The sequence below is a fragment of the Embiotoca jacksoni genome, unplaced genomic scaffold, assembly GCF_022577435.1.
Source record: "Embiotoca jacksoni isolate LCO1_2020_lvr unplaced genomic scaffold, fEmbJac1.0.p SCAF_15, whole genome shotgun sequence".
NCBI lineage: Eukaryota > Metazoa > Chordata > Actinopteri > Embiotocidae > Embiotoca > Embiotoca jacksoni.
Window position 1 is genome coordinate 12,520,493 of NW_027185285.1, and position 27,181 is coordinate 12,547,673.

Here is a 27,181-nt window from a genome sequence, read left to right on the forward strand (position 1 = left end):
ACAAAAGCCAAACTTCATAGACATCATGTCCCTACCTCCTGAGGTCTGGGAGGGAGCTGCCGGTGTTGATGTGCCCCAGCCGGAGCCTCCGCCACTATGCTTTCTTTCATCTCCTCTGGGACCCTGGTGCTGTTTATTGGAAGGAGCATTGACATCCCAAGCAGTGTTCTGCCGTATGGGCGTCTGTCCCCATCCAGTGTTGGACAGAACCCTCGGATCCACATCGGTCTTGGCCAAAGCTGTTACTGTTGATGCAGGAGGGGAGGTTTTTCTTCGGGTTACCCCTGTTGACTGCTTGCCGTCTCTGTCTGAGCCGGATCGGCCTCCGGAGCTCTCGCCGCTTCCCTCACTTCCTCCAGAGCGACTCCAGCCTCCAGTGACACTCCCCAAACCGTGGCTTCCAGCTCCTCCCCCTGTTCCTCCAATGCCCATGGCGTCATCCTCCAGGCTCTTCCAGCCATTGTTGGCAGAGCTTCCTTTATGGCCTCCAGTATCTGAATGGTTGTTACCAGTTGTTGATCCCCATTCTCCATTTGACATCTTGTTGTTAGATGTGGAAGAAGAGGATGAGGAAGAGGAAGAAGAGGATGCACTGCTCCCCCAGAGGCGAGGTATCCCTGCTGGAGGGCCCATCGTAGTTTGGTTTCCATTTCCTGGTGTTGGGCCTGCAGACCCGGGGACTTGATTTGAGCCAACACCCCAGGGCAAGCTGCTCTGAGGCTGGTTTGGATTATTGTTGGGCCCCTGGTCCCAGCGTGGGGCCCCAGTGTTATTGTGGTTATTATTACTCTTGTAAGCAGCAGTAGAGGAGATTTGGGGGTTCACAGTGTCTGCGTTGGGGGGGCCCTTGTCTACAGGGAAGGTAGCTGCGCCCCAAGGCGTACCGAAGGCCCCAGTACCCCCCAGCTCTCCTTGGGGGTGCTGAGGGGCTGATGAGGGGTTTCCATTGGCCAGCGGACCCCCATTCCCTCCTCCAATGGAACCCCAGGAACAGTCCCCGCTGAGTTGGGGTGAGGCGGTAGAGTTTGGTGGACAAGAGGTCATTGTGGCGTTAGTAGTAGTAGTAGTAGTATTCATCATGATAGTGTTATTTGGTCCATTGGATTCAGTGTTAAGGTTGATAGGCTGCAGGCCACCATTTCCACTGTTGCTGCCTCCTAACACCTTGCCGCTTGATGTACCATTATTCATCTCGGTGTCTTCCATCATACTGCTGTTGTCTTGAGCTGCCATGCCACCCCAGCCCAGCAAGGGGCCCTGCTGGGGAGCCATACCCAGTTTGGAAGTCATCCCCTGAGCCTGTGGAGACCGCTGGCCCGGGGACACTGGACTTGGGGCTGGATTCTGTGGCCAGGCACCATGGTTGGCATTTGGGTTTAAAGTGTTTGGGTTTAACCCTCCATTGATGCAGGGGGTGCTTCCGCCGGTGGTGCTCACATTGCTGCCTGATTGGGCACCCCATACACTGCTGTTACTAACAAGCTTGTTGTGGTTACTCATGTTATTGCTGCCAATACTATTGGACCCCGCCATGGAGTAATGCGAGGGCCCGGTGATGTTATTATTTCCGTTACTTCCGCTGCCGATGGTTCCCAGACCGCTGCCGATGGTTCCCAGACCGCCAGCGATTACCTGGCGGCTGTTGCCGTTGCTATCTCCATTCATAGAAACGCCGACCATCATGGTGGAACTCATCAAAGAGGAGGAGGGGGAAGGAGCTGCAGAAGACACGGAGGAAGAAGCATTTGCTGACATCATCGTCACTGTCGTCGCAGCAACAGCGGCAAGGTTTTTCTCTGAGCCGATTGAGGAGCTAGAGTCTGCGTCCATGCATTCTGATGCCAACTCTGGGTCTGATCCTGACCCGCAGCCAGAAGAGGAAGAAGAAGAGGAGCAAGAAAATGAAGAGGAGGAAGGAGGCCAGACGGAAGAGCTGGTTGAAGAAGGGTTATTGGGTTTGTCGGTACTTCCGTCCACTAGGACTTTGCCCCAGTTGCTGTTGCTATCACCGCTGCAGGGAGAGCCAGAGGACCAGGGGGAAGGTTCATACTGCGAGTCCAAGCCAGGATGCTCCAGACCTGGAGAGAGACGGTGGACATGGCAGACAATACCGTTAGATTGAAGATTGTAAAATATGCTCTCATTCTCAAAACCCAAGAATTTAAGAAAGTTGCTGGTTTATTATTGCCAAAAAAGTGATGACACTAAGATCTACTATATAAAATAAATAAATAACAGATTTGGGGTTTAAAGCCCTCATTCACACTTGCTTTTATATTTTTCTATTCGCTCCAGGTTTGAGCTGCCCAACTGTTCTGGATGTGATCGCTGCCAGGCCTTTGCCAGGGCACAGCTGCCACCATTTTGTCCCCACAGCAGGACCCAAAAGCATGCCAAAGCTATAAACTAGGATTCAGTGAGGCGGAGGACGACTATCAGCAGGAGAGGAGGGATGGAGGACATAGGGGAGATGGCAACCGAGTGTGAAAAGAGGGTGGGTGAAGAAAATGAGGGGAGGAGTTGGTGGCTACTGAAACGATTCAGACTTGGTTTAAACCTTTTTCCAAATATAATTCAACTTCTCACTCAACATGTCTGCAACTCAGACCTGGCAAGTGTCTAAAATTAGACCTGACAGACCACATCTGATTTTGCTATCACGATCATTATCCACACACTCACACATTGAGTCGCAATGCTTAGTGCTTCAATCTCCAATGCTAAAACAACCCTCTGTTATTTTGTAGTTTTATCAGCTATACTTTGCAGTAATCTACGTCACTCAAACAGCATTCTTGCAGTGGGAAACCCACGTTAATGAATTACTTTTGATACCACTGTTACTTATTCATCAGGGGAGCCTTCAGACACCAAATTCTTACAGTGTTCCCAAAAGGCCACTCAAGTTTGGTTTACCCGAAAATACATTGTTTTTGACATTTTTGACAGGAAGTTAGTGATTTGAGACACTTGAATGATGAACTAGACTGCAGAGTATGAAAGAAAAGCATCTGAGCTTTTGGTTTGTGATCAAGCATCTAAAAAAATAGAGCCACACAGTTTGATGAGCGGGTGCGCCTGTTTTTCTTTGATGTGTGGCCCTTATAGATGTATAGCATTGGCTCTGGGGCAGCTCGGCACTGTCTCTCAAACCAGTTGGCTTCCTATTTCTGGTCCTTCTAGTATCTCAATTTTAAAGTCTCTCATAAAATGGTTGCCAGCTCTCACCGCTTATCGTGTTTACTTGCCAAGTCTCCTCTTGCACACTTTGACATCCACTTTCTCACTCATTTATCTCTCTCGGTCTCACTGATATGCCATGAATAAAATGCATCATCAGTCAAGGTCAGGTCAGGTCAGACTCCATCTACCCACTCTGACGATTTCTCAGCAAAGAGCCAAAATAAGACACCAGGAGGAAGAATGAAATGCAGAAGAACGAGTAAAAAATAAAGACGGCCATGTGTAGTCACCTGTTTGATTAGGGGAGTGGCTGACGGAGTCCCGAATGGGAGCCATGCCTGGAAACAAATAGAGGAAAGACTGTCAAACAGACTGAGGAGGAGTTAAGAGACAGAGGCAAGAAACAAGAAACAAGCAGAGAGGGGAGGTGTTAGCAATAGTGGGGACAAATACGTCATTTAATGAGAATCAAGCAAACATAAAAGAAAATAAGAGTGTTAAAGTCAGAAAGGTTCAAAGTAAGAAGGACTTGCAAGTACGAGAGTATTAGTGGTCAGTCGCTGCTGGTTTCTGAACTGAAGTTAGTTGTTGGTTATCCAAAATATAACAAAAAGGAATCAAATACTTGTACATGCAGTATTTAGGGATACTTTTAGTTATACTACTTCTCAATTAGGACGTTTTTTCCTTTAGCTAAAAATGCTTCAGACAGATAACAGGATTACTGCACAACACTAAGCAGCTATACATGTTTCTATTACGGAAATATTCGATGTATTTTGTTGAATATTACTGATTGTGACAAATGAATCGTGGTTTTGGAGAAGCCACCCCTCTGAACCAATCACAGTCTTATGAAAATTAGAAACAGTTTCTCTCACTACACGGCTTTTACGCAACCGTTTGGGATGGAAGCACAAGAAGAAACTCATCAGGAGCTGTGACTGCGAACACACCCACATGTTAACATTTACTGCCATTTAAATGTAATTGTACAATAGTTTTCTTGTTGTATTCAAGAATGAGATCACTGGCAGACAGTGATCTCATGTAGGCTAGTGTCCCTGTAAGAAAGGGGAATACAGATTTGACTGAACGGAGGCCACTGCCTTTGCTCTTTTCTTTCTTTTCTTTTACCTCTGAGTGCTGCTGGTGGCTGCAGCTCCTGGCTGGGCAGGAGGGCGTCCCCGGGTTGAGTGGAGAACAGGTGACCTGTGGTTCCCAGGTCGACACAGGGGAGGTCAAAGGTTAAAGCTCAGAGAGCACAGCCTCAAGGGTCTGAGGTGAGGAGGCAGGGCTTGTCAGAGCGGGCAGCAGGCTGATCAGGCCCCCTTGGCATTGCTGAGGACTGTACAGGTGTGTTTGTGTGTGTATGTGTGTGCGGATGTGTATATTTTGTGTGGGGAGGGGGAGGGGGGACGTGGTTTAGATTAAGGACTCTGTCTTGACTCGGTATGCTCTGGCACTGCAGAGAAACAAAAAGACAAAGGAGGAGAAACAGTGGGTTAGTTGCACATGTTACAAAGATATGATCAATAACTTCACAGATAACCAGCTTGTAAACCTCTCAACCACAACGCTGACGAGCATCCACACCAACCCTCGTATGTTTCATGGAACACACACACACACACACGCTTTTATTTCAATACACAACAAATCATTTCAGCACGTGACAAGCAAATGAACCAACATAGCCACTTTCTTTAGTTGAGGTCTATCTGAAAACTAACTGATTTACAGCAACACTTGGTTATTAGTGTCATGTGATTAAACCCTGATGTGTTTTCATTAGATAAAGAGGTGTTGCACTTCCTTTTATTTGCTTTGTGATAGAACAACAGGAGAATCCACCTTAACGACTGACTGAGGAACGAATGCTTAAGTCGTCATCGTTAGTCCTGCATTCCTCCCAACGATGACCACAAGGTGGTTTGCAGTACAAATGGTTTTGATGCAGAACAAAACGTTTCTTGCACCACTGAAAATGACAAAATTACAGAGCTTTGTGTTTTCTTTGGCTTGCTTGATGTCGTCTTAAAAATCAACAACCTCCACCAGCTCACGACACAAACAGCAGGTCACTGTTCTTATGGTCTCCACGTGGCAACCGCTTCGCCGTCATAGCTTCAAGGTGAAGCTGCACGCTTGGTTAAATTGTTCAGAGCACAGCTAATGCGGTTACATGTGTTGGCTTCTGTTTTGCCAGAGTTGCCTGTGGTGGCACATCCACTGTGCCGAAGCAATTATGTATCACAGTTAATGACAAGGACTGTGTGAACATGCCCTTTTCTTCATCCACTGTTGTCTTCCTCCTTCTCCTAGTGAAGGAGTGGGACAATCATGCGAGTCAGCTAGGTTAGTCACAAATGTACCACGAAGAACACAGCTTCTCCTCTTCAGGGAGGAGGGAAGGGGGTCAATGTCTATGGGTAAGACTAGCTTAGGGTTATACAACAGGCTTAAAGCTGGCAGCGATGCACGAGGACGCAGAGGCAAGGAAAACCTCTTATCCCGGTGCAAAGCAAGAGAGGTGACAAGGGTACAAAGACAAACCAGTATAAGGAGCATGAGGACAAAGACACGAATCAACACAGGAGAGGGACAGATACTCTTCAGTGAAAATGGACCAGTGCGTTTGACAGCAAGAAGTAAAGTGTGTGTGTACGTCTCCTGACCTTCTCTTAGTGCAGGTTAGCGAGTGTGTTAGCTCTCTCTGCCTGCTGCAGCAGTACACAGGTCTATTTATAAATCTCCAGTTCAAATAGCAACCACTCTTTTCACTAGCCAACATGATTAGAGAACAAACAAACCTACGTGGACAACAAGCAAGTGTGAAGACGCAGTAAAGCATATGTGTTTGGAGGCTGTGCTACGAGTTGTAACAATTTAAAATGGTTCAATGACAACTAGTGGGCTTTATACAGCGAGAATGAACTCTTTCCAACAAAAATAAATGCATTCCTGGTGCAATAGATATCAGGAGAAAGTTTTCCTTTCGTCCCATGAAAGCACACAACACACTGACCAGACACACTTAACTGAGGCCAAATCCCACCTTTATTAACTCATAACTCACTGGCTAAAACTGGGCTTACTGCCAGCATCTCAACATACAGCCTGCCAGAAGCTGCTTAACCACCCTCTGGAACAAATCAAAAATTAGACTAAACAATGATGTCATCATTACAAAAAAGTACAAGGAAAAAGTTCCAAACATATTTTAAAGGTAAAGTACAATCCAAAAGAGAGGAGTTCGTCAAAGAAAACCATTAAACTCGGAGAAATACAGAGGTTAAACTGTAGAAAAAGACCTGCTGCCTCCAGCACTGAAAGGGCTGTTTACTTCCATGAATCTTGACTCAACCTTCCCACATGGAAAGACCTCCGTCAACATCAAAGCATCCGATTCAGAGCAGCTATGCAGGGAAACCCATTTATCCTTATTCGGCAGTGTAAACCAAATAAATCATGAAAGATATTTTACTTGAGGCGGTGTTTATCAAGGACTGAGCGTTAGTGGGTGGGAGGAACAATTTCTCTGACAAACATGGCAATCTAAAAATAAATAATTTAACTCTATTATCTACATGGCATTGTGTATGTGTCCAATAGAAATGATTGGACAAATAGACAACACATTTTCTGGCTTCATCCACTCAAAGTGAAGATATGGTTCTTTTACTTTGAATGTAGTAGTAAACAACCTTTTTGGATTATTTTCCAGACAAAACAAGCAACTTGATCAAAACACCTTTGGCTTTCAAAATGTTTTATTTTCTCTATTTTCTGACATTTTGTATTGACTGAATGAATACATCTATCAAGAAAATAATTGGCACAATAATCCGATGAAAATCACCATTAGCTGCAGCTTTAGTGTCGCGTTAGCAGGGGTTATAACAAAAGGCCTTTTTTTTTTAGGATCATGTGATTATCACAACAACCATCGTGGTTTTTGTTTTTTTGTTTATGAAATAGTTAACATCTCTCAACCCTAAGGTGTATAAGAAGTTCACAGCTCGGTACATAGAGTACAGTTTGTTCCCCTTTCACCCTGCGTCCATCTGAGAACGCCTTTCATGAGGGCCCCTGGAGTTGGCAGCAACTAGATTGTTGCTATCATCTTACAGAGCAAGAGAAGAGAGCAGAGGGGGAGGGAATATAGGGACAAGACACAAACAGAATGAAAAAAAAAAAAGGAGAGAAATGTAGACAAAAGAACAAAAAGAAACCGCTGATATCAAAGGTGAGGAGGAGGAAAGACAAGAGGAATGTGAAATACGAAGAACAAAGCAGCTCCGGCTGCAGCTGAGGCTGAAGAGAGGAATGCAGCTGCAGCTTCTAACATGTAGAAGAACTCCTTCAAGTCGGCAGCACATGAATCCAGTGCAGTACATGGTTCACTGAGCACACGGAGCAAGAGGGAAACCTGAGAGAGGCAAAGTGTCCAACATGCATGAGCCTTCAGAGGTGGAGAAAAATCAATAGAACACTTCGGCCCCAATTTCTCCATTTCCACGTTACGTAAACTAAAATGAACCGTGGGAGTAAAACAGAGGAGGATCATAACCGAGGTACATCTGAATAGATATAGATATCAAATGAAGCTATATCTCCTTCATGGGTTGGATGCTATTTGAGAGTCTGGAGTATCCAGGGAACCAGATGGACTGTTATCAAAATGTTATTGTGAAAGAAGTGAGGCAGACATTTTACTGCGTCTAAACATTTAGGAGACCTCTATAAACGTCTTAGGGTCCCTTCAAATGTCCATCTCATCCTCACAATTGGTAACACTTCTTTTCCCACATATTCATAACCATGTGTGACATATATTTGCCTAAGAAGTACTCAAATGTTTACTTTGACTTGGTTAAACCACTCTGGGTGCAGTGACTGTCAACTGAACATTGTTTTCTGCTAAAGGCACCCTTCATGTGTCCTGCTGTTGCTATGCAACTGCAAATCTATTTGAAGGATGGTGCTTTGTTGCCAAAAGCTGACATATTTTCAACATCATTTGCATCCCAGTAAAACAAAACAGTCCCTCAGAAAAGTTAGTTAAAAAAGAAAATAGTTGCTCTCAGGGTGGGCAGTATAACAGCTATTTAAACTATACACGCAGGCAGATATGCAATATGATATGGATTTGGCTATACAGTTAGTTCAGCTATAAAACGGTATCCTTCACTTTCTTACAGATAAATAAACATTTACACGTTAAGGGGAGGTGGCTGAAGAAATAGAGACAAAGTACTGTGACAACATTTATGTAGCTACATTCTCATTTTTTCCTCATACATGGGCATGTTTCTGATCTCATTCCTCACGAGCATGGACAGATTTGTTTTTGAGGTCTATTTCTGCTAATAAGGTTAATAATCCTTTTGTTGTGGCTGATTTAAATCGCTAATATTCTTTTTTCAAATAAAAAATATGTTTTCAATTTGACATATTTTGTGCAACACGAGAGCTTTCAACATCTCTATTATTAGGAATACAATTATTTATTGTAAATGTTACAAATAAGCTTAGTTTAAATTTTTAATGTGGACTCAAAGACTTTATCGCATTATTGACAAACATACAAGCTAGAACAGAAGGTCGATGGAGGGGTAATAAAACAAGTTAATGTAAAATATAATCATGCCGAGTATGCTGCAGATTAACAACATGCAGAGTGGAGTTGAGAGTGAAATCAACCCGTTTGTATTTCACTCAGCAATAACAATATTTGGGCCAACAAGTCAGTCAGTAATAGAGACAGCATGAGCAATTATCAAAAACCTGCTGAACAAGCAGAACCCAAACATTGATAATCTGCAGTCAACTCAGAAATCCATTTCAACTCCAAACCACTGGATTTTACACATCAGTGTGTCCTCTGTGTCGCAGTAATTCTAGAAACTTGTGAACAAATAAACAACAAATGCTAATGGTATGCAACGGTTGAGTCAAATTAGCTACAAGTATGAAAATAAGTTTAATTATTTACTTTCAGGCTACGACTGAGCAGCGTCTGTCCACCCGTTTCACAGAGACCACAGAGGAGGTGATGCTGCTACAACACTAATGTAAAAGTGTGTTCCCTTTTTTAATTAAAATGTTCAAGTTGTTTACTGCAGCATTTTGCGCTCCTGAATTTTCCTCCTCAGGAAGGGTTGTCCTATTAAAAAGGTTAAGAACCACTGGACTACTTATTGGTTCCCTAAAACTCTTGAACTCCAGAGTTTAGACAGGTGCAGATCTCATACAATAAACAGTTTTGTGGCGTAATTCATCGTCTGCTGCTGACATGAAGAGACTTACAGCTCCAGTCACTGCAAGTCAGTCTCAGCTCTGTTACTGCGTTGGAGCCTTTTCATAACAAGCTCTGTATGTCTGTGTAAAACAGGCGAGCTGCAGATGTAGAGATGGAAACAGATTTGCAAATTATATTCCATTTATGACATAATATATATTTGATGATTATTGAACTCAATATGATGTTTCACACAGCAACCCATCCCAAATCTGTTACCTGGAGCTTAACTATCCAGTATAGGAGCTGTGGTTAGTGAAGACCGTGTTGTCAAGGCAACATTCCTAAACACTCCCAATTCCTTTGGGCTTGTCCAAGCAGGATGACATCAGCGCCGGGAGCACATGCCCGAGTCGCTCTCAAATATGCAACTACCCCATAATAATCAATAGCAAAGCCTGGGAGACACCGGGTTGTGAAAGCTAGCAGTCTGCACCATTCCTGCTTCAGCTTCCCCTTTCTGGTGAAAGGTGAACATGAATGAGACGTGTTGAGCAAAGGACCACATTTGTAAATTTCCGTGTACCTTTCAAAACAGTGTGCAGTGCATGAGATTGGATGTTCAGTGTGAATGTGTGCAGGAGCAGATAAGGACACTCGTCACAGTCCACCACTGTCGCGTCAGCTTTGGGAGGAGCTCGGAGGGGCTCCCAGGAGGTCGGAGGGGCTCCCAGGAGGTCGGAGGGGCTTCCACACGCACCAAAACAAACTCGGGGGGGGAAAGTGTGCAAAAGCACAGGCGTCAAGTTTGGCTTGTGACTCAGTAGCTGGTTTGTCCATAACTCAGTCATGCATTTGATTTCACAGTAACATGTTCACCAACACACCGGCTTTATCTGCACTACAAACAGTTTGAAATGAGTCAATATCAGTTTTTTGGGTTTTTTTTTTTTTACTTTCAACTTGATGTTTTCAGCTCATCAGTCTCCTGGGAGTTGAGTATGCTTTTTTTTTTTTTATTTGGTACCAATTCCTATCACATATTGCCAGATTCCCATCCCCACATCAAACTGCAGCAAAGAGCATTGCGAAACTATTCCAAGCCTACGTCTATCTTGATTCGTTGATTGTTGACATAGGTTTGATCAATAAAGTGTAAGATAACGGTGAAAAATGTTGATCGATGGAATTTCTGGCATTATTGGTTGAAAGCTATTTAAAATAAATCCCAATCAGTGCAGATACATTTTTGTGGCGATTCAGAATGCAAAACAGAAATATAGAGTCAGATTCCTACTAATTAAAGACCAAAGATAACGGCCCTGCTGAGTAAGAAGAAATGATCCTATAGACTGCTGCTATAGTAAGACTCTGTTCAGAAGTGCAATGATTACACTCTTGTTATTGTAACCATTGATCTGGGCCAGCTCACAGTGCGGCATGACAGAACTCAAATATCTGAATTACTCTGTACTAAATCTAACACGACAGGAAGAGAGAGAGAGAAGAAACTACAGAAACAGGAAGGCAGTGAGAAAGCGGTGAAAACAAAAGTGAGAGGCAGTAATGAGCGATTGAAACATGCCGAAAGACACGCTCAAGGTCAGACTTCCTGCCTACAGGAGCCATGACAGTAGTTTCACTTGTAACAGTAGTAGGCTCGTACGAACGGCACTCAGTGGAAACTAAAGGCAATTCAGATGGAAAACACGCCGACGTCACAAGGCAAAGTACACCAGCGCTGTCATCAGAGTAAAGCACCCGGCAGGACGAGGGCAGAAAGCCTGTAACGGATCCTGGACGGTGGAGGCCAGAAAATATGGTGGAAAAACAGACACTTCTATTTTGAATTTTGAAAATGTTTTGTTTTTCTCTGTCAAGTTGATATTTTGAGCTCAGCGGTGAGCGAGTGAAGTTCTCTCCGAGATGAGGCTGCTATTTCATATGAAGCCAATTTCTATTATGTGCTGCCAGTTTCATATCGACACTAAACTGCCGCACTGAGAGTTGTGAAACTATTTTAAGCTCACAGCGATCCTTTTTACTACCCAGAGTACAATTCTGTTGATATGCAATATTAATCACATCCTTGCTTACTGTGCAGAATTAGGTGCTTAGCAAAATTGCCATTCGAACGCAGAGAGCTGGACCATTTGTAACGGCACATTGCTCATTACAGATAAATAGTCGGTTCCTATAAGAAGCAGTTGCTGATTAATCACAATGAGTCCTCACAGAGAACAAAGCCTTGCAAAGGCAAATCAATACAAATAGTTTAAGACTTAGTGCAGAGCAACAGCATTACCTTTACAAACTTTTAGTTCAATCATTTTTGTCCATCATGTTTCAAATTTCCCGAATGAATAACTCCCATTAAAAAGGCCGTAGATCAAATGAGCGACTGCCGTTTTTGTTTTGCACCCTAACCACAAACACAACTATCCCCCGGCTCCTGACCTCGTCTCACCTTGTGTGCAGTCCTGTATCTTCGTATCCTCCTTCCTCGTCACACTCTCCGTCTCTCTCTCTCTTCCATCCACTGTTCGTCCCTCTGTGGGCGTGTTCCCTGCAGACAACAGTAGGAGATACTGTTGCTGTCATTTATAATTGCTTACAATGTATTTCGCAACACTATTTTTTTAAATCTGATTACTTGTCCACTAAAACCCAGCCAAAGTTTAGCGAACAAAGGTTGAACTTGGATACAGGTTATTATTCAGCACAGATAAATTGCCATGGCGGCTGGAAAGTCAATTTGAAAGCAATATACATTTTATTCAAGCGAACATCATTTGTTCACAAGGACAATACAAATCTACTGTCAGCAGACTAAACGGACAGTCACATTAATGTCAAATTTATTAATTATCTTTCAGGTGGAAGCCAGAAGACTCGGATACACTGTTGTACCAAAGTTATTTTTACTAGAAAGTAAAATGATATTTATTATATCTATCAATTCTGCAATTGTGTCTTTTATTAAGCAAAAATCCCCCCAAAAAGTTCCCAAAACTGCCAATTTTAAATTGAATATCTCCTAAAACAGAAAGTGCTGCACCTACACATAACCAAAGAAACATTTTCAGTGCTCTTGACAGATATTATTCTCTTTTCGGTCTACGAAAAAAAAAATATCTTCCAATTAGTGCTCTATTAGTTTGTAATCAGACGGTGTCTTCTCCCTCAGTGAGTGTTGAGTTGAGCTTCACTGGTTGTGGTCGGTGTGCCATTTAGCCTGCAGGAGAAAGCTGCAGGCTGCAGTCTAATCCGATAATGGGATTACAGCACAGCACTTACCTCAGGTTTACCCACAGACACACAGAGATGCTGAAACAACTCAGACGGACACCACAGCTACTACAGTAAATTTGTAATAATTTGGCACCATTTGAATTTGAAAATTGCGCGGCGTCTCACGGAAAGACTTTTGTTTTATTTTTAAACATTGTGAAAATAAATATTGCACTTAATTACTTTGACACAAACGGAGGCTTCGATTCATCAACTCATTATCATCAGTTCAGAATTACTGCAGCTTTATCACCCAGCAACTGTAAATCTGATGCTTCCTTAAGGAGCTCCTACAGAGATCCTGAAATACTGCAGTAAAGAAGACCCTTGTTACTCCGGCAATTCATTTTTACACTGAACCAAACACAGCAGGCGTAATACTGCACCAGCGTGACATTTCAGATAATATGCCAGCGCTCTGGAAGTCTAGTCCGACGCTAAACGGGATCTCGTAGTCTGTGGAAAAGGGAAAGCCGGGATTGCAGTGATTCACCTCCGAGACCTTTGCTGCCAGTTTAACTGCAGAAAAACAAATGACCCCATTATACCGACTAATGAAATAATGGTGCAACATTTCCACCTTGAAAAGGAAACAGGAAGAGGCTACATTTACAGTGATGTTGACTAATCATGATCGTGTTTAATGATAAAAAAAAAAATAATAAAAAATTAAAAAAAATTAAAAAAAAAAATTACTGCTTTTTGACCTGAAAGAAACCATCAAATCTGACTTGTGTAGTTGTCGTCAGAGGTCCATGTGGAAATACTGATAGTGTGTAAATATTACAAAGAAAAATGAGCTTCCGTAAGTAGACGTGATGAGAGCTGATGAAGCAGCTGTTCAGCCCTCTGTATCTCTTAAGAGAAAGAAAAAGCCATGTACATCTTCACTACATGCTCATAGTTTGAGTTTTCGTGGTTGATCCCACGATGACCAGTGAATGACCTGTGACTGATCTGGAAAATCAGGCTGCAGCGTGTGATGCAGTGTAACTCCATCAAAAGTCACTCGGGTCACAACTTTTCAAACGATACGCTTCGGGGCTTCAACTCTCCCGAATGATTCTGGTCAACATGTTTAAAAGGCGACTCCAACCAGCTGTTTGTTCTGATCTATCTAAACTAAATGCATTCAGTTGCTAATTGCACCCTCTTTGCTGCCACCTTCATACACCACCCTCTGTTCACCCCCTCCGCCCCCTACTCCTTCTTCCACTCATTTCCAGCCATCAAGTGCTTCAGCAGATGGTTCTGGGTTCAACAACAACAACAGCGGAGCATGGTGGGAGCCCTCCTGGAGAGCACACAGACACACCCGACAGCATCTGTTTATGAATGGGCCAACAATTGCCCATCCCCCCCGACAGATACAGCTGACAGAGGGAGGGGGCACCGCAAGTCACCAAACCAAAACAGGGGATACAGAAGAACAAGGCAGGCCGAACAGGAGGGGGGAGAGAAAAGAAGAGGCCAACCAACTGCAAATGCAAATATTTATCGTGGTTTGTTTTATCCTATTCTACCGCCGGATAGTACTCAAAAATAATTACAGTGTTTTAGCCTGCAGTAAACAGCTGACACTTATTACTCAATCTGCCAAATAAATATATATTTATATAGATGCCACCAGATCCCAGGGGGCATCTATAGGTTGTTTGTTTTGTTCTGACCACTGGTGCAAAACCCAGAAGTATCCAATATTTATTACAACATTTCATAACATCGAAGCAGCAAATGTTTGATACGGTTGATAGATTTCAACAATTACTTGATTAAAAGTAGTTGGTGAAGAACTTTGTAATTATCCAACCAAATAATTAACACTACACTTTCATAGAGTAATGTTCTGTCATTTTACCTGTTCAGAAAATTCCCTCTATATCATGAGTTACTTCTTACCTGCTCTAGTTCAATGTGACGAGTCTGGAAAGTACAACCACTATAAATGAGGCCAGTTGAAGGGATGTGAAATTAGTCCATCTTCAGAAAGTTTGACATGTGCAGTTATAGCCACAGCTATAAGGTTCTTTGATGTGTAAATAAAATTTTAACTGATCCTAAGCAAACACCAAACAAATAATCACACTGTTGTTGTCGAGTGGCAGCGAAACAGACAAACAGTCCGACTTGTTCTCCTCGGAGGCCTCTATGAACGTTAATAATCAAAACCTCATGCATGGATTATTTTCAGTCAGAATAAAAGACCATCTTGTGCTGTTCACAAACACAGCTACTTTTATTCTGCGGCATCTTTTTTTAAAAACAATTTCAGAAACGCCACCCGGCTGCTGAAGAGGGACGGCTCTCTAAAAATATCTCATCTCTAAATATGGTCTTTGTTGTTTTTAAAGTGGATAAAATAAGGTGGACAGTGGATTCCATTATTAAGCACATACTTCTTGGGTTTTCCATCTTGAGACAAAAAAGGGGACGGAGAGGGATAAAGAGCTGCAGTCGGATGAAAGATGAGAACAATAGTTGTTAAAGGTCACTCGTGATTTTATGTATAACTCCGTCAAGAGCCCAATAACTACATTTCATATGGCTACAGAGAGGAAACACGCTGGGTCACAATATGCCGACTACGGGTCCTCATTCCAGCTCTATTACTTCACTTTGGGCTTTCTATTAGCTTTAGAGGATTTGCTACGTTTGGGAACGTTCAAAGCTTCTGTTACTCTTGAGATTCACAGTAAAGCACAGATTTCGCTGCCACCCACTTGCCCTTTCTGTGAACCTCTCCATGCCTGCTGTCAAATACAGCTGAAAGACTTTAAAAATAATCAAACTATATCGGGGTTTCTGAGGAGGTAGCGACCAAAAATCGGAGGCTTTAAACTCTTGCATCCGAGGACCCTGTGGGAGTAGGCATGCGGGGAAACCAGCATGGGCGGTTAAATTTGTAGGAGACGGTATTGATTGCGAGCGTAGCCTAGTGTACGGTGCCATCTTCACAGAAACACACCAGACATACACCCAAACATAACCCGATAGGCAGGAGCTTCTCCAAACACACATGCAGAGATTTGTCTGTCCCTGAAGAACAAAAGCCAGAAGGTAGTCGCGTGGCTAATTTGCATGGACAACAGCACGTCATTTGCATCAATTTGCATTCGTATGTTCTCACAGTGGCTCCACAATGGGAGGCTCCGACCAGGAGAGCCGCCACTTAATTAGCGAATGACATGAATGAATATCTCCTAGTCACAAACAGCCCAACAGGGAAGGATTTGTGAGCCTGACGTTGCAAGATGTGACGTTTCCAGCCTAGCTGCATTAAATCTGCTGTTTCCGGCAGTCAAAATGAGGCCAGTTCATTTCAGGTCATGGTAACTTAAGAAAGGTAATATAATATTTCTGGCTGGAGGAAAAAAAAACAAAAAACATGTAAATTATGCTGCTGGCCGAGAAAGGAGGGGAAGCTGCTAATTTAAGGTTTGTTTCTAATTTTACAAAGTTAAAGTTAAGAACAAAGGAGATCGTTTTAAACAGCACATCCATATTTCACAAACCGCAAGAACTGCAAATAAGATCTTCTTGCTTCTTTTTTCTTCCAAAAGATTGACATGTGACATCAAGTGCAGAGAAAATGACCACAGTGCAAATGCTTCAAAAGGTCACAATTTAGAGATTTTGTTGTACACGTCTAAATATAAATTCACCGTGGCAATAAAAATAGATTTGAGGTCAAAGTTTTCGAAAAACCTCGGTCTGTTTCAAACAACTCACCATGTCAGCGACACTGATTCAAACTGCAAAGACGCCGCTGACGATCCACACGACTAAACAACTTGTTTACATAAAACTGGCTTTGTGTGGTTCACATCCTGCCTTCAAAGTGCAACTGCATCAAATGCCCCAGTTGTGTGCCTTCTTGTTCCAGTCTCATGACCCTCTGCAGGTGTGGCTTTATTGCTCAGAGAGAGGCAATGGTCATCTACCTGATCCCCAACCTTTGCAACATCTCAGGAATTTATAGCACTGCAGTATTAGATTCCAAACACGACAATCTCAACTCGGCAGGCATTTTATGTGCTCCTGCTTTAAAACCTCATAAACGCATAGGGAAAACTCTTTATATCTTTTTAGACTGGAGGGAAAACATCTTCAGAGCACAGTAATTTGGAGAGTGCGTCTACACAACCAAAAGTTAAAGTGACGGGAGACAGCATTTCTTTTTCTTTTACAAAGGAAATGACACTCTTCACAACTAATTATATTACTTTTTCATTGTATTTAAATGACAAAATGCCCACAGGCACTAAACTGGGGTGGTTTGTGTTGTTTTACCCGAATGGTGCATCTTTATCTAGAAAAATGACTCAGTGGGGTTTTACTCATGCATAACACTAAGGCGCTTCAGAGTAGGAGTGCTTCACATTTAGCCCTGAAGATGTAATCCCCACTGGTGCCACACAAGTATCAAATTTATAATACTGTCATTTGCCTTTTATAGAAACATCCGCCAAATGCCATCTGTAAACTTCAGGGCAAGACTTCTTTTTGAACATATAAGCAAACCCACTTTCCCAAATCTAAATGATCTAAAGTAAGCAGTGTGTTGTTTCAAGAAAAGAAAAAAGCATTACAGGATGTGACTTTTGTCCAAAATCCTCCCTTGTTTTATATCTAAAGGGTATTAATATTGCTTCCTCTTACATTACTAAGCTGCAGTCACACACACACACACACACACACACACACACACACAGCTGGAAAATATGCTCCAACACTAGGAAAATGTGAAACATCATCAGTTAGCTGTAGCAACCAAGTCCAAACAAAGTAGCATAATAGAATACCTTACAAAGCCAGGCAAACTATTAAACACAACAATTGCATTGCTGAGGAGGGACAACGGGGAGGGCGCTAAAGGAGAGAAAACCTCATTAAATCCCTGGACAGTTCACATGCTTTCTTTGTGTTATTCAAATTAATTTGATAAACATTGACAACAGCAGATACTTCCGACGATCATAAGAGCACTGAGTTGCTCAACCCGATTGAGGAAATTGAATAAGAAAGATTGATGAAGAGATACGGGCTCTAAAAACAGAAAACAGCTTCAGCAGGTCCTTTAGAGTGAGTTGATGAACTAGTTGTGGTCCACAGCTCTATTGTGTGCCTGCATGTGGACCAACTGTATGAACACAATGAGCTGCACAAACATCTCTCCACACACAAAACATCAGGACGCTGGCTTCTCATTTAGCGATTTTAAAACAGCAAAGCTTACTCAGCACAATGCGGCCTAGACCAACCCAGACCCTCCAATTCAATTCAAACGGAACTGCATGTGCTTGCATAAGCAGGAGCTGCCCACCCTCTGACACCCCTCCCTCCCTCCCCCCACCACTCACACCTTTAGTAACTCACCACACAGAGGACAAGAGAAGTAGCTAGAAAGCTGGTATAAATTGGTGCCCTTACATTGATTCATTCAGTTTCTACTTTATTATACATCTAAACTAAAATTCATGCGGCCTAATATGTTCCTGCCATAAATCCCACCTTCATGAAAGCTACTATATACAGTTTGTGTTGTGCTGTAACGATTTACTAAAAGTTGTTCTCGTTACTCGGCTGTAACCTCATTAATATATAAACCGTGTAAATATCTGCTGGTATATACAATTAACTGCACAAAACACTGGAGTCGACAAAATGACCAAACAATAGGTGTCCAACTTATTTTAAGTTTATAAAAAATAAAAAAAAAATTAAATTAAAAAAAAAATCACCTTCATGAAGGTCAGATAAAGCACGACTGTTATATTAAACAGCATTAGTGTCTGCCAGGTGTCCCAAATACACTGTAAACTGCACGTACGTGTGTTTAAGTCGGCACACTGACCTGTTAAGATGCTTCAGTTTCTTTGGTGGCAACAGCTTCCAATTCCAAATCTCTGAAAGAGAAACGGGAGATAAGAAATCTTATTTATCAAACACCCGAGAGATCACACTGCCATAAAACAAACCAGACTCACAAATAAAAGCCCCCCCCCCCTGAAATGAGGGTGCGTTTATTTATTACAGTTTATCGTGATTAAAACCACAGTGTACGATAACGACACACGTCACGGGGCGACACAGGTTTGAAATGATAAACACAACAGCGCATGAGAGAAGATGCGCACGCACGCACGCACACACACACACGCACACACACACACACGACGCAAGACTTCAGACTCGTCATTAATTGCTGCAGGAAAAAGTATTTCAAATAGTCGATGTGGAAATGCAGGTTGAGCTGCATGACGGGGCTGTGCACGACGCAGGTGCGTTCAAAACGCAGGTCCCACAAGGTAAAAGGAGAACCTGAGTGAAAGTGATTGGTGAATCTAATGAGTGCGTGTAGGTCAAAGTTGCAGCTCGGGTCCTGATCGGCCATTATCTCAGCTGTTGCCCGACTTACAGTCTTCACCAACATGGCTCCTCTCTCTCTCTCTCTGGTGGGTTTTCCAGTGCAGCCGGAAACAACGTCCGTAGCACGGCATCGCATTACAGTCGATGCAATTAAATTATAAAGGTGTTTTGGTTTTTTTTGGTTGTTTTTTTTTGTCGTGTTTGCAGGATTGTGGGTTTAAAAAAATATAAAAAAAAAAAAAAAAAAAAAAAAAAAAAAAAAAAAAAAAAAGAGAATAATCCGACTGCACGCCCGGAGCAGCGGAGCTAACCAGCTGATTAAAGCTCTGCACGTTCACAGTTTCACGACCAAATGTACGTTGTTTAAAAAAAAAAAAACATGTTTCACCACCAAATGCACATTATTTAATGACATTCAGGACGCCCCGTGTCCTGGACGTAAGTGACCAAAATGCCGGACAGTCTCGTCGCAGTTACCGCCGAGCAACCTGCGTCGTCAAATTAGCATTGCTGCTAACGTAGCGGCTAGCGAACTTTAACTGGTCTTCGTTTGTCCCGATTCATCCTATTTATGAACATCAAATGAACAAACAAGTGAAGGTTATTCACGAACAAATCCGCGAAAGCAAATCACCCGCAAACGAAACGCGAGGACGGTGTAATCAGAAATGTAAGCAGACCAACGCTAGCACTAGTTAAGTGTTAGCACAAGGTTAAGCTGCGAGCTCGTCCGCCACGTTGTTTTTTTTAATTTTTATTTAAAAAAAAAAAAAAACATTCAGTCGTCTGCGTGTAAACACGGACCCGCTTTACCTGTCGGTGCATTTATAACCTGCAGTGCAAACCGAGCCACCAAATGTTGGACAGAAGACCAGCTGGTCAACTTTAGCTCGGTCACGGCTAACTAAACAAACAGCTCCGGACTCTCTCTCTCCTCCTGGTACAGTAAGCTCGATAAAAACCACATAAAACGCCCTCCGACCGAGAAAACACCGTGAAAGCAAACTCACCTCATTGAAGTATAAAGTGCAACAGAGTGGAAAGGAAAGCCGACTGTAAGGCTAAAGAAATTCAACGCGTTTTGCAGCATCTACGAGGGGAGGCATACATCCTGCGTAATCGCCATTTTCTTCACTCGCTGCTGGATAAACCTTCTTTCACTTGTGCGCTCCTCTCTCTCTCTCTCTCTCTCTGCATTCACTTTAGCTCAGGCTGTGTGTGTGTGTGTGTGTGTGTTTCAAGGAGGAGGAGGAAGGGGGAGGAGGAAAAGGAGGACGGAGGAGGAGACGCAGCAGGAAACGCAGCCACCACTTCCTCTGACTGAAGTATCAAACACAAGACGAAACGTATCGAAACGGCATCGAGAGAAATTAAAAGTAAAAGCCAATCAACGCCAATATTGAGTCCTTGTTAATGAGAAGCGCCTCGGTCACTTTGAACGATCTGTGAGAAGCAACTCCCCTCTGCACCATGAGGTCAACATAGGCTTTCACTGTTTTCATTCAAGATTGAAGTTTTCCATGGAGAAAAAAAAGTAGTAGTCGTATATATCATCAAAAGTATTAGTATATATATCATCAAAAGTAGTAGTATATATATGATCAAAAGTAGTAGTATATATGTCATCAAAAGTAGTCGTATATATACCATCAAAAGTAGTCGTATATATATCATCAAAGGTAGTCGTATATATATCATCAAAAGTAGTCGTATATATATCAAAAGTAGTTATATATATATGATCAAAAGTAGTTCTATATATATATCATCAAAAGTAGTAGTATATATATCATCAAAAGTAGTAGTATATATATGATCAAAAGTAGTAGTATATATATATCATCAAAAGTATTAGTATATATATATCATCAAAAGTAGTAGTATATATATGATCAAAAGTAGTCGTATATATCTCATCAAAAGTAGTAGTATATATATATATATCATCAAAAGTAGTAGTATATATATGATCAAAAGTAGTAGTATATATATGATCAAAAGTAGTCGTATATATCTCATCAAAAGTAGTAGTATATATATATCATCAAAAGTAGTAGTATATATATGATCAAAAGTAGTCGTATATATATCATCAAAAGTAGTAGTATATATATGATCAAAAGTAGTAGTATATATATATATCATCAAAAGTATTAGTATATATATCATCAAAAGTAGTAGTATATATATATATATATATATATCATCAAAAGTAGTAGTATATACATCATCAAAAGTAGTATATATATATCATCAAAAGTAGTAGTATATATATCATCAAAAGTAGTATTATATATATCATCATAAAGACACCACAAACAAGGTCGAGCAAATGAAAAGGTAAATATATAAGAATGAACAAATAGCATCTCTAATTAGTGACGTTTATCTGGCCGGTTAAATAAACTCAAGTTGCCATATCCAGGATAATACTAAGGTCACCATTGTTTAGATTTTTGTATATTTTATTTATTAAATTAAGGAGCCTACATTTTATCTACAAACATAAATGTTTACATGCTTTTACTGTCAATAATAAAATTGTAGGGAAGCCTGCTAAAACCATAGTTTATGTGATAACTTTTTGGCCTTAAGAGTTGTCAAATATGAACTGTTTGATCGTTTTTTTTTTCCAGCACAACAAAAAATCTTGAGTGTCTGTCTGTGGGTGACTCTTGACCCCAGACTTCTTGGGTAGAAGAAATCAAATGATGCCACCTTTGCGTCTCATTGGCTTTATGCCTTCTCACTCCTGTAGTTGTTATTTATTGTTTGTTATCTCTGTCTACAGTTCTCTTTGCTTGTGTAATTTTCTGCTTTTTTTTTTTTTTTTTTTTTTTTACGCCAGAGCTTCATGTTTCTGGTCTGCGGTTATTTATATTATCATTTATTGTCTATGCTGTTCTTTTCTCTCTCTGCTCTCCCTTTGCCCAAACGGTGGAAGCAGAAGGCAGGCAACCTCTGACTCTGGTTCTGTCAGAGGTTTTCTTGTCCAAATGGAGTATTTTCCTTCCACGTGTCGCTTATTTGGGAATGGTTGAGTTCCTCTCTATAACTTTGTAAGGTTCTGCTGTAAGGACTTTACCATGTAAAGTGCCTTGAAATAACTTGTGTTGTGATTTGGCGATGTGATTAAACCAAATTAAATTGGAAAATTCCAAATGAGAGAAGGCATCCTTGATATTTATATAAAACATAAGATTATCTGGAAGTCACCCTTATTAAAAAGGAAACTGACTTGATGGTTGAGTGTAAAAGATTCTCATTAAAAAACTATTGCTGTCACAGAGTGGAACTGTAACGCCCAAAATCTTTAAGCCTCCATTAGATAAGCCATTTTTGCCCGTATGTATGAGAGGAACTGAACAGTAAATGCTCGACATATTACTGTCAAGCATACTTGTGAATGTACAGCCAGTAGAAGTGAAAATGTCTATCACACACACTTACAAATAAAGAATGTGGAGAATTTCAGTATCTCTCTACTGTGATCACAAGCTTGACTTCGCCATCCATGCATGACTTTGGCTGTATTGTAAGAAAACAACCATGAAAAGAGTAAAAAAAAAAAAAGAGACAGACACAGAAAAGAGAGATGCCTAAACAGCAGAGAATCAAATACAGCGTGGAATCTGCCAACGTTTCACCAACGAGACAAAGGCTGTCGCTGCTTACAGGAGAGGCCGGCAATGCATGTGAGCAATGCAGCGACCATTGACCCACCAGTGGCAAAAACAACCCCCAGCCCTGTGCACAAATTACCTCCCTTATCTGTGTGTATTTGATTGTGAGGCTGAGTGAGAGGCAGAGTTCATCCACTGCCAAGTAGTGATTTTATTTGACCAGGTATCAAAGACAACAAGATTAAATTATACAATATATAAACAAGTGGGTAAGCTCCCAACAGAGGGAGGCTGCTGCCAAATACTACCCAAGGCTCGGTTACCCAATAGTTTCCTACTACTGAGGTTGTATTTGTGACAGCCTGGGAATTCAGATATAACTAGCCTCCAAATAATTAATATTCTGTAAAACAGCACTGAGCATATTGTTCTTTCACAGCTACTTCATAGTTGTTGCATCTCTGCTCCATTTCTCATTTTTAGCTTGATGTTTCTAGAACCCAAACATTTTTGCTAGAAATCACGAGTTCTCAAATTTGTACTGGGTATTTTGAAACCATCTTAGAAAGCATTCATATAATTCATGAAAGTAATAAGCCTTAACAGATTGAATGCATGCTTGGCAGTGTGCTTTATTTCTGAAGCAAATTCATAAAATTTATGAAAAACATCTGATATCAAATCCCACAATTAAAGCGTACATGATGTAGATACTGCAGCTACGAAAATATGAGACATGACAGGATGTTCTGACACGATGGCAGATGGTTAGAGGCACTTTGACACGGGCATGTAAACAAACCTCAGAGCTCACAGGCCTATCAGGGCGGAGTAAGATCATGTCTTTATTTAGTAACTACAGTCATACTTGTAGTTGTGGCATTGGTCGGTGAAAAGTGAAACCGAGTGTTTATAGGTTTGTTGAAACTGCAGGTTTCAAGTGTTGCGGTTTTATTTGTTTTTAACCTTCAAAATTGCCTTCATTCTCCTCGTCACTGGGTCAAGTTGTGCCACCTCAAAGTTTGGTAAAAAATGAGATCAACTACAGTATATGCAGACCTAAGAGGTTGTCTGGCTTGTTCAGCGAATGTCCACTCATCAATCAGGATATAATGATGCAAACTAGCATTAGTTTAAGCTGATAAATCACAATAAACCAGAAAAGTCCAGATGCAGCTGGAATTAAAACCTGAACTAAAAGGACAGAGAAGGAAGAGAATGGCATAAAATAGTAAATGGTGAATTTTGTATACATCAAGAGCACAAAAATGATATTTTAGCAACTATCTTTTATCCTAAAAAGGTAGCCAATATGCTACAGTGTGAGGTGTTTGTTTGTGTGTGTGTGTGTGTGTGTGTGTGTGTGTGTGTGTGTGTGTGTGTGCGCGTGTGTGTTTATGTGTGTCTGAAAGGGCAGAAAACTACTGTTTGGCTCAATGAATGACAAATCTACCGTTTCGTAACCGAGCTGAGTCGGTGCGTGTGTGTTTGAACAGGCCGACTGGGAGCAGAGCAGGACAGTGAAGTCAAAGAGTTTGGTAATGGTCTGTGACCAGGCAGTCACCTTGACAGGCAGAGCAGTGTGTGCAGAGGAAGGCCCCCGGTTTAATCATTCACACATACACAGGAGTTCAAATGCAGGAAGTACACTCTGGTTACCTGGGCAAACAAATGCACACAGGTACAACATGTACAGTATGTCCATATTTACTGACACAGCACTGACTATGATAACATTATGCAGTTGCGTAAATGTGTGTACAACTCCACACATGCTCAAATACAAATACACACACACACACACACACACACACACATATACTGTATGACTGGCTTTTGTTTTTGTTTTGTTATTTAAATATCTGGGAGTTTAATGTTTTACACGTGACCTCTTTTGTGGATTTCTCCCAGCCGTGGTCTGTATTTTATGCAGGCACACGCACGCACGGACACACACACACACACACACACACACCATCAGCTGCAGCTGCAGGAGGAAGGGAGCGTATAAAAAATGGGAATGGGAACACTATTGTTCTGGAGAATGGGGCAAAGAAAATTGGACTGAAGTGTGAGTGCATGGGAGGAAAAGGGAAAGTGAGCAGGCAGGAGCAGGGAACATGAAGTTAGTGAGGAGAGAGAGAGATTATGTGGAGGGGGTGAGAGCGTGTGCAACAGAGAGAGACAGACTGACAGACAGACGAAGGTCAGAAAAGAGATTTGCATGTCAAGTAGTAATAGGCTTGTCCTGAGTACAGACACGCACACGACTAAGCTGCAGTGTTCATGGTGCTGCAGTGTGTGTGCACGCTGCAAGTGCATGCAGTGCATTATTTCTGCTGTGGGCTGCCAGCCTAAAGTAGCTGCTGCTGTACAGAAGTACATCTCTACTGCTGCCTTCAGTCTGACTGCTGCCTTCGTGCGTTTGTGTGAGTGGCTTCAGGGACTTTGATGCTAATGATCTAGATTATTTTTTTTGACTGTTGGTCAGACAAAATATGAGCTTTAATATTTATATATGATCACCTTCGGGCAGTGGAAAATCATACAGGCTGTTCCTCCTTATTTTTCCTCTCTTTACAGACAAAATGATTACCGAAGAAAGTAATTGTTAGCTTTAGCATTAATAAAGTCTGTGTCTCCTGCGTTCATCCACTGTTAATTTTAGTCTTTTAATGCTGCAGAGCGTGATGTGAAGTGTATTTCCTCAAAAAAAAAAAGAAGAAAAAGAAAACACTCCCAAAGACAAAACAAAACAGCTTTTCGGTTTCCACAATTTGATCTCATCATTTGAAATCCCGCACATTTTTGCTGGCTTGTACTCCTAAAACTGACAGAAAACTTTTAATAATTTGCATTGGTTAGCTAGTGTTAACCATGGCACAAGAACAGGACGTTGTCTTATATTGAATAACTGACCAACCTTACAAATTAAACATCCTGACATCCGTCTTTCCATACAAGTGCAACACAAGTTGAAACTACAGTTGCTGCAAGCATCACGACAACAGTAGACGACCTTGACATTTCAGATATGTTACAATGGGCGCATCTTTTTAATGTATCTAATGTGAGAAATGAGCAAAACCACGATGACTTTTTTCAAGTCAGTGTACATCAAAAGTATATATTATGTCCAGATTGAAATAGCCAAATGGAAACAGCCTCTGATTTACAGCCCCCCCAAAAGTCTGACATGGAGCCTTTGATCTATGTCCTTTTCTGCTCTCTCTCCAATGATTTCCTGTCAGCTCTATAATTACACCATAGAAATACCCCCAAAGTATATACTATACAGTATGTTCTTGTTAAAGGTCTGACTGCAGACTTGTGTAAAAACATGAACCAAAATGTGATTTTTGCTTCATCCTATGTGAAGCTCTCTGTCCTTTACCTGTCTCTACCTCACTCTCTGACAGCGTATCAGCTCTGAAATGGATGTTTGGGGCTAAAATTACACCTAGTCTTCAACCAATTACCTGAACATTCATCCCCCTTCAGCTCTCAGTGCATCCACACGCACACGCACACACACACACACACACACACACACACACACACACACACACACACACACACACACACACTACCAACAAGCTGAAAACCAACCCAATCCATCAACTGTTTTACATGCGATATTTTTTTGCACACACACATGACTTTCATTCACCCTTGCAGACTTTAGTTTTCATGCACGCACACACACACACACACACACACACACACACACACACACACACACACACATACACACATACAGGTTATCCTGCAGTACATAGGCAGGTACTATTATATTGTTTCCTGAAGATCTTTCCATTTCTGTCCCTGTAATCCATCACCATACCTTGAATATGCAGATAATCTTGATAAGTGTGCTGGGTGACAGTATAACACATTCAAATGTACCCCTGTATTGAAATTCTCCCTCATTTATATTCACATCACTGATTCAATGCTGGCCTTTCTCCTCTATTACTGCAGGAACTCATGCAGATCAGTGGTCACAGGGAACAGTGATTGGCTGCTCTAATAGTCATTCATCTCTAGTGTACATACTTCACAGTGCAGAGAGAGGTGACAGGAGGCCGAGGAACACAGACATACTGCAGGCTACAGTGTACCCGACAGACACACACACACACACACACACACACACACACACACACACCACACACACACACACACACACACACACACACACACACACACACACACACACACACACACACACACACACACACACACACACACACTCTGCATCCCACAAAGTGCTAAGGTCTTTGCCTTGAAAGTGGCAAAGACAGCCTGGCACCCTTGCATTGTTCAGGCAGTGGAGCACATGTCTCTGTGGGGGCGGGGGTAGGTGTAAGAGGAGGGAAGAAAAGATGAACTGAAAGAGGAATGTCCATTTGGCTTGGCAGTCACACCAACACAAATGTTTGGTCATCCCAGTGGAGCAACACACTGGCTT

General features: G+C 41.8%; 1 protein-coding gene across 4 annotated transcripts in view; it reads right to left on the reverse strand.

Moving 5' to 3' along the window:
* The window catches only part of LOC138198333 (trinucleotide repeat-containing gene 6A protein-like), a 32,193-nt gene extending 11,919 nt beyond the window's left edge, over positions 1 to 20,274 (reverse strand). For 2 of the 4 annotated variants that reach the window (XM_069149696.1, XM_069149693.1), the window contains exons 1-6: positions 20,098 to 20,274; positions 18,573 to 18,624; positions 11,895 to 11,993; positions 4,321 to 4,648; positions 3,474 to 3,521; positions 36 to 2,078 (exon numbers count right to left, since the gene is read on the reverse strand). In XM_069149696.1, the coding sequence (XP_069005797.1) occupies positions 36 to 2,078; positions 3,474 to 3,519 (2,089 nt within the window). In that variant the 5' untranslated portion in view covers positions 3,520 to 3,521; positions 4,321 to 4,648; positions 11,895 to 11,993; positions 18,573 to 18,624; positions 20,098 to 20,274. Of the gene's footprint in view, positions 1 to 35; positions 2,079 to 3,473; positions 3,522 to 4,320; positions 4,649 to 11,884; positions 11,994 to 18,572; positions 18,625 to 20,097 lie in introns of all 4 variants that reach the window. The other 2 variants (XM_069149694.1, XM_069149695.1) reach the window with 2 other exon arrangements.
* Positions 20,275 to 27,181: the final 6,907 nt, after the last annotated feature.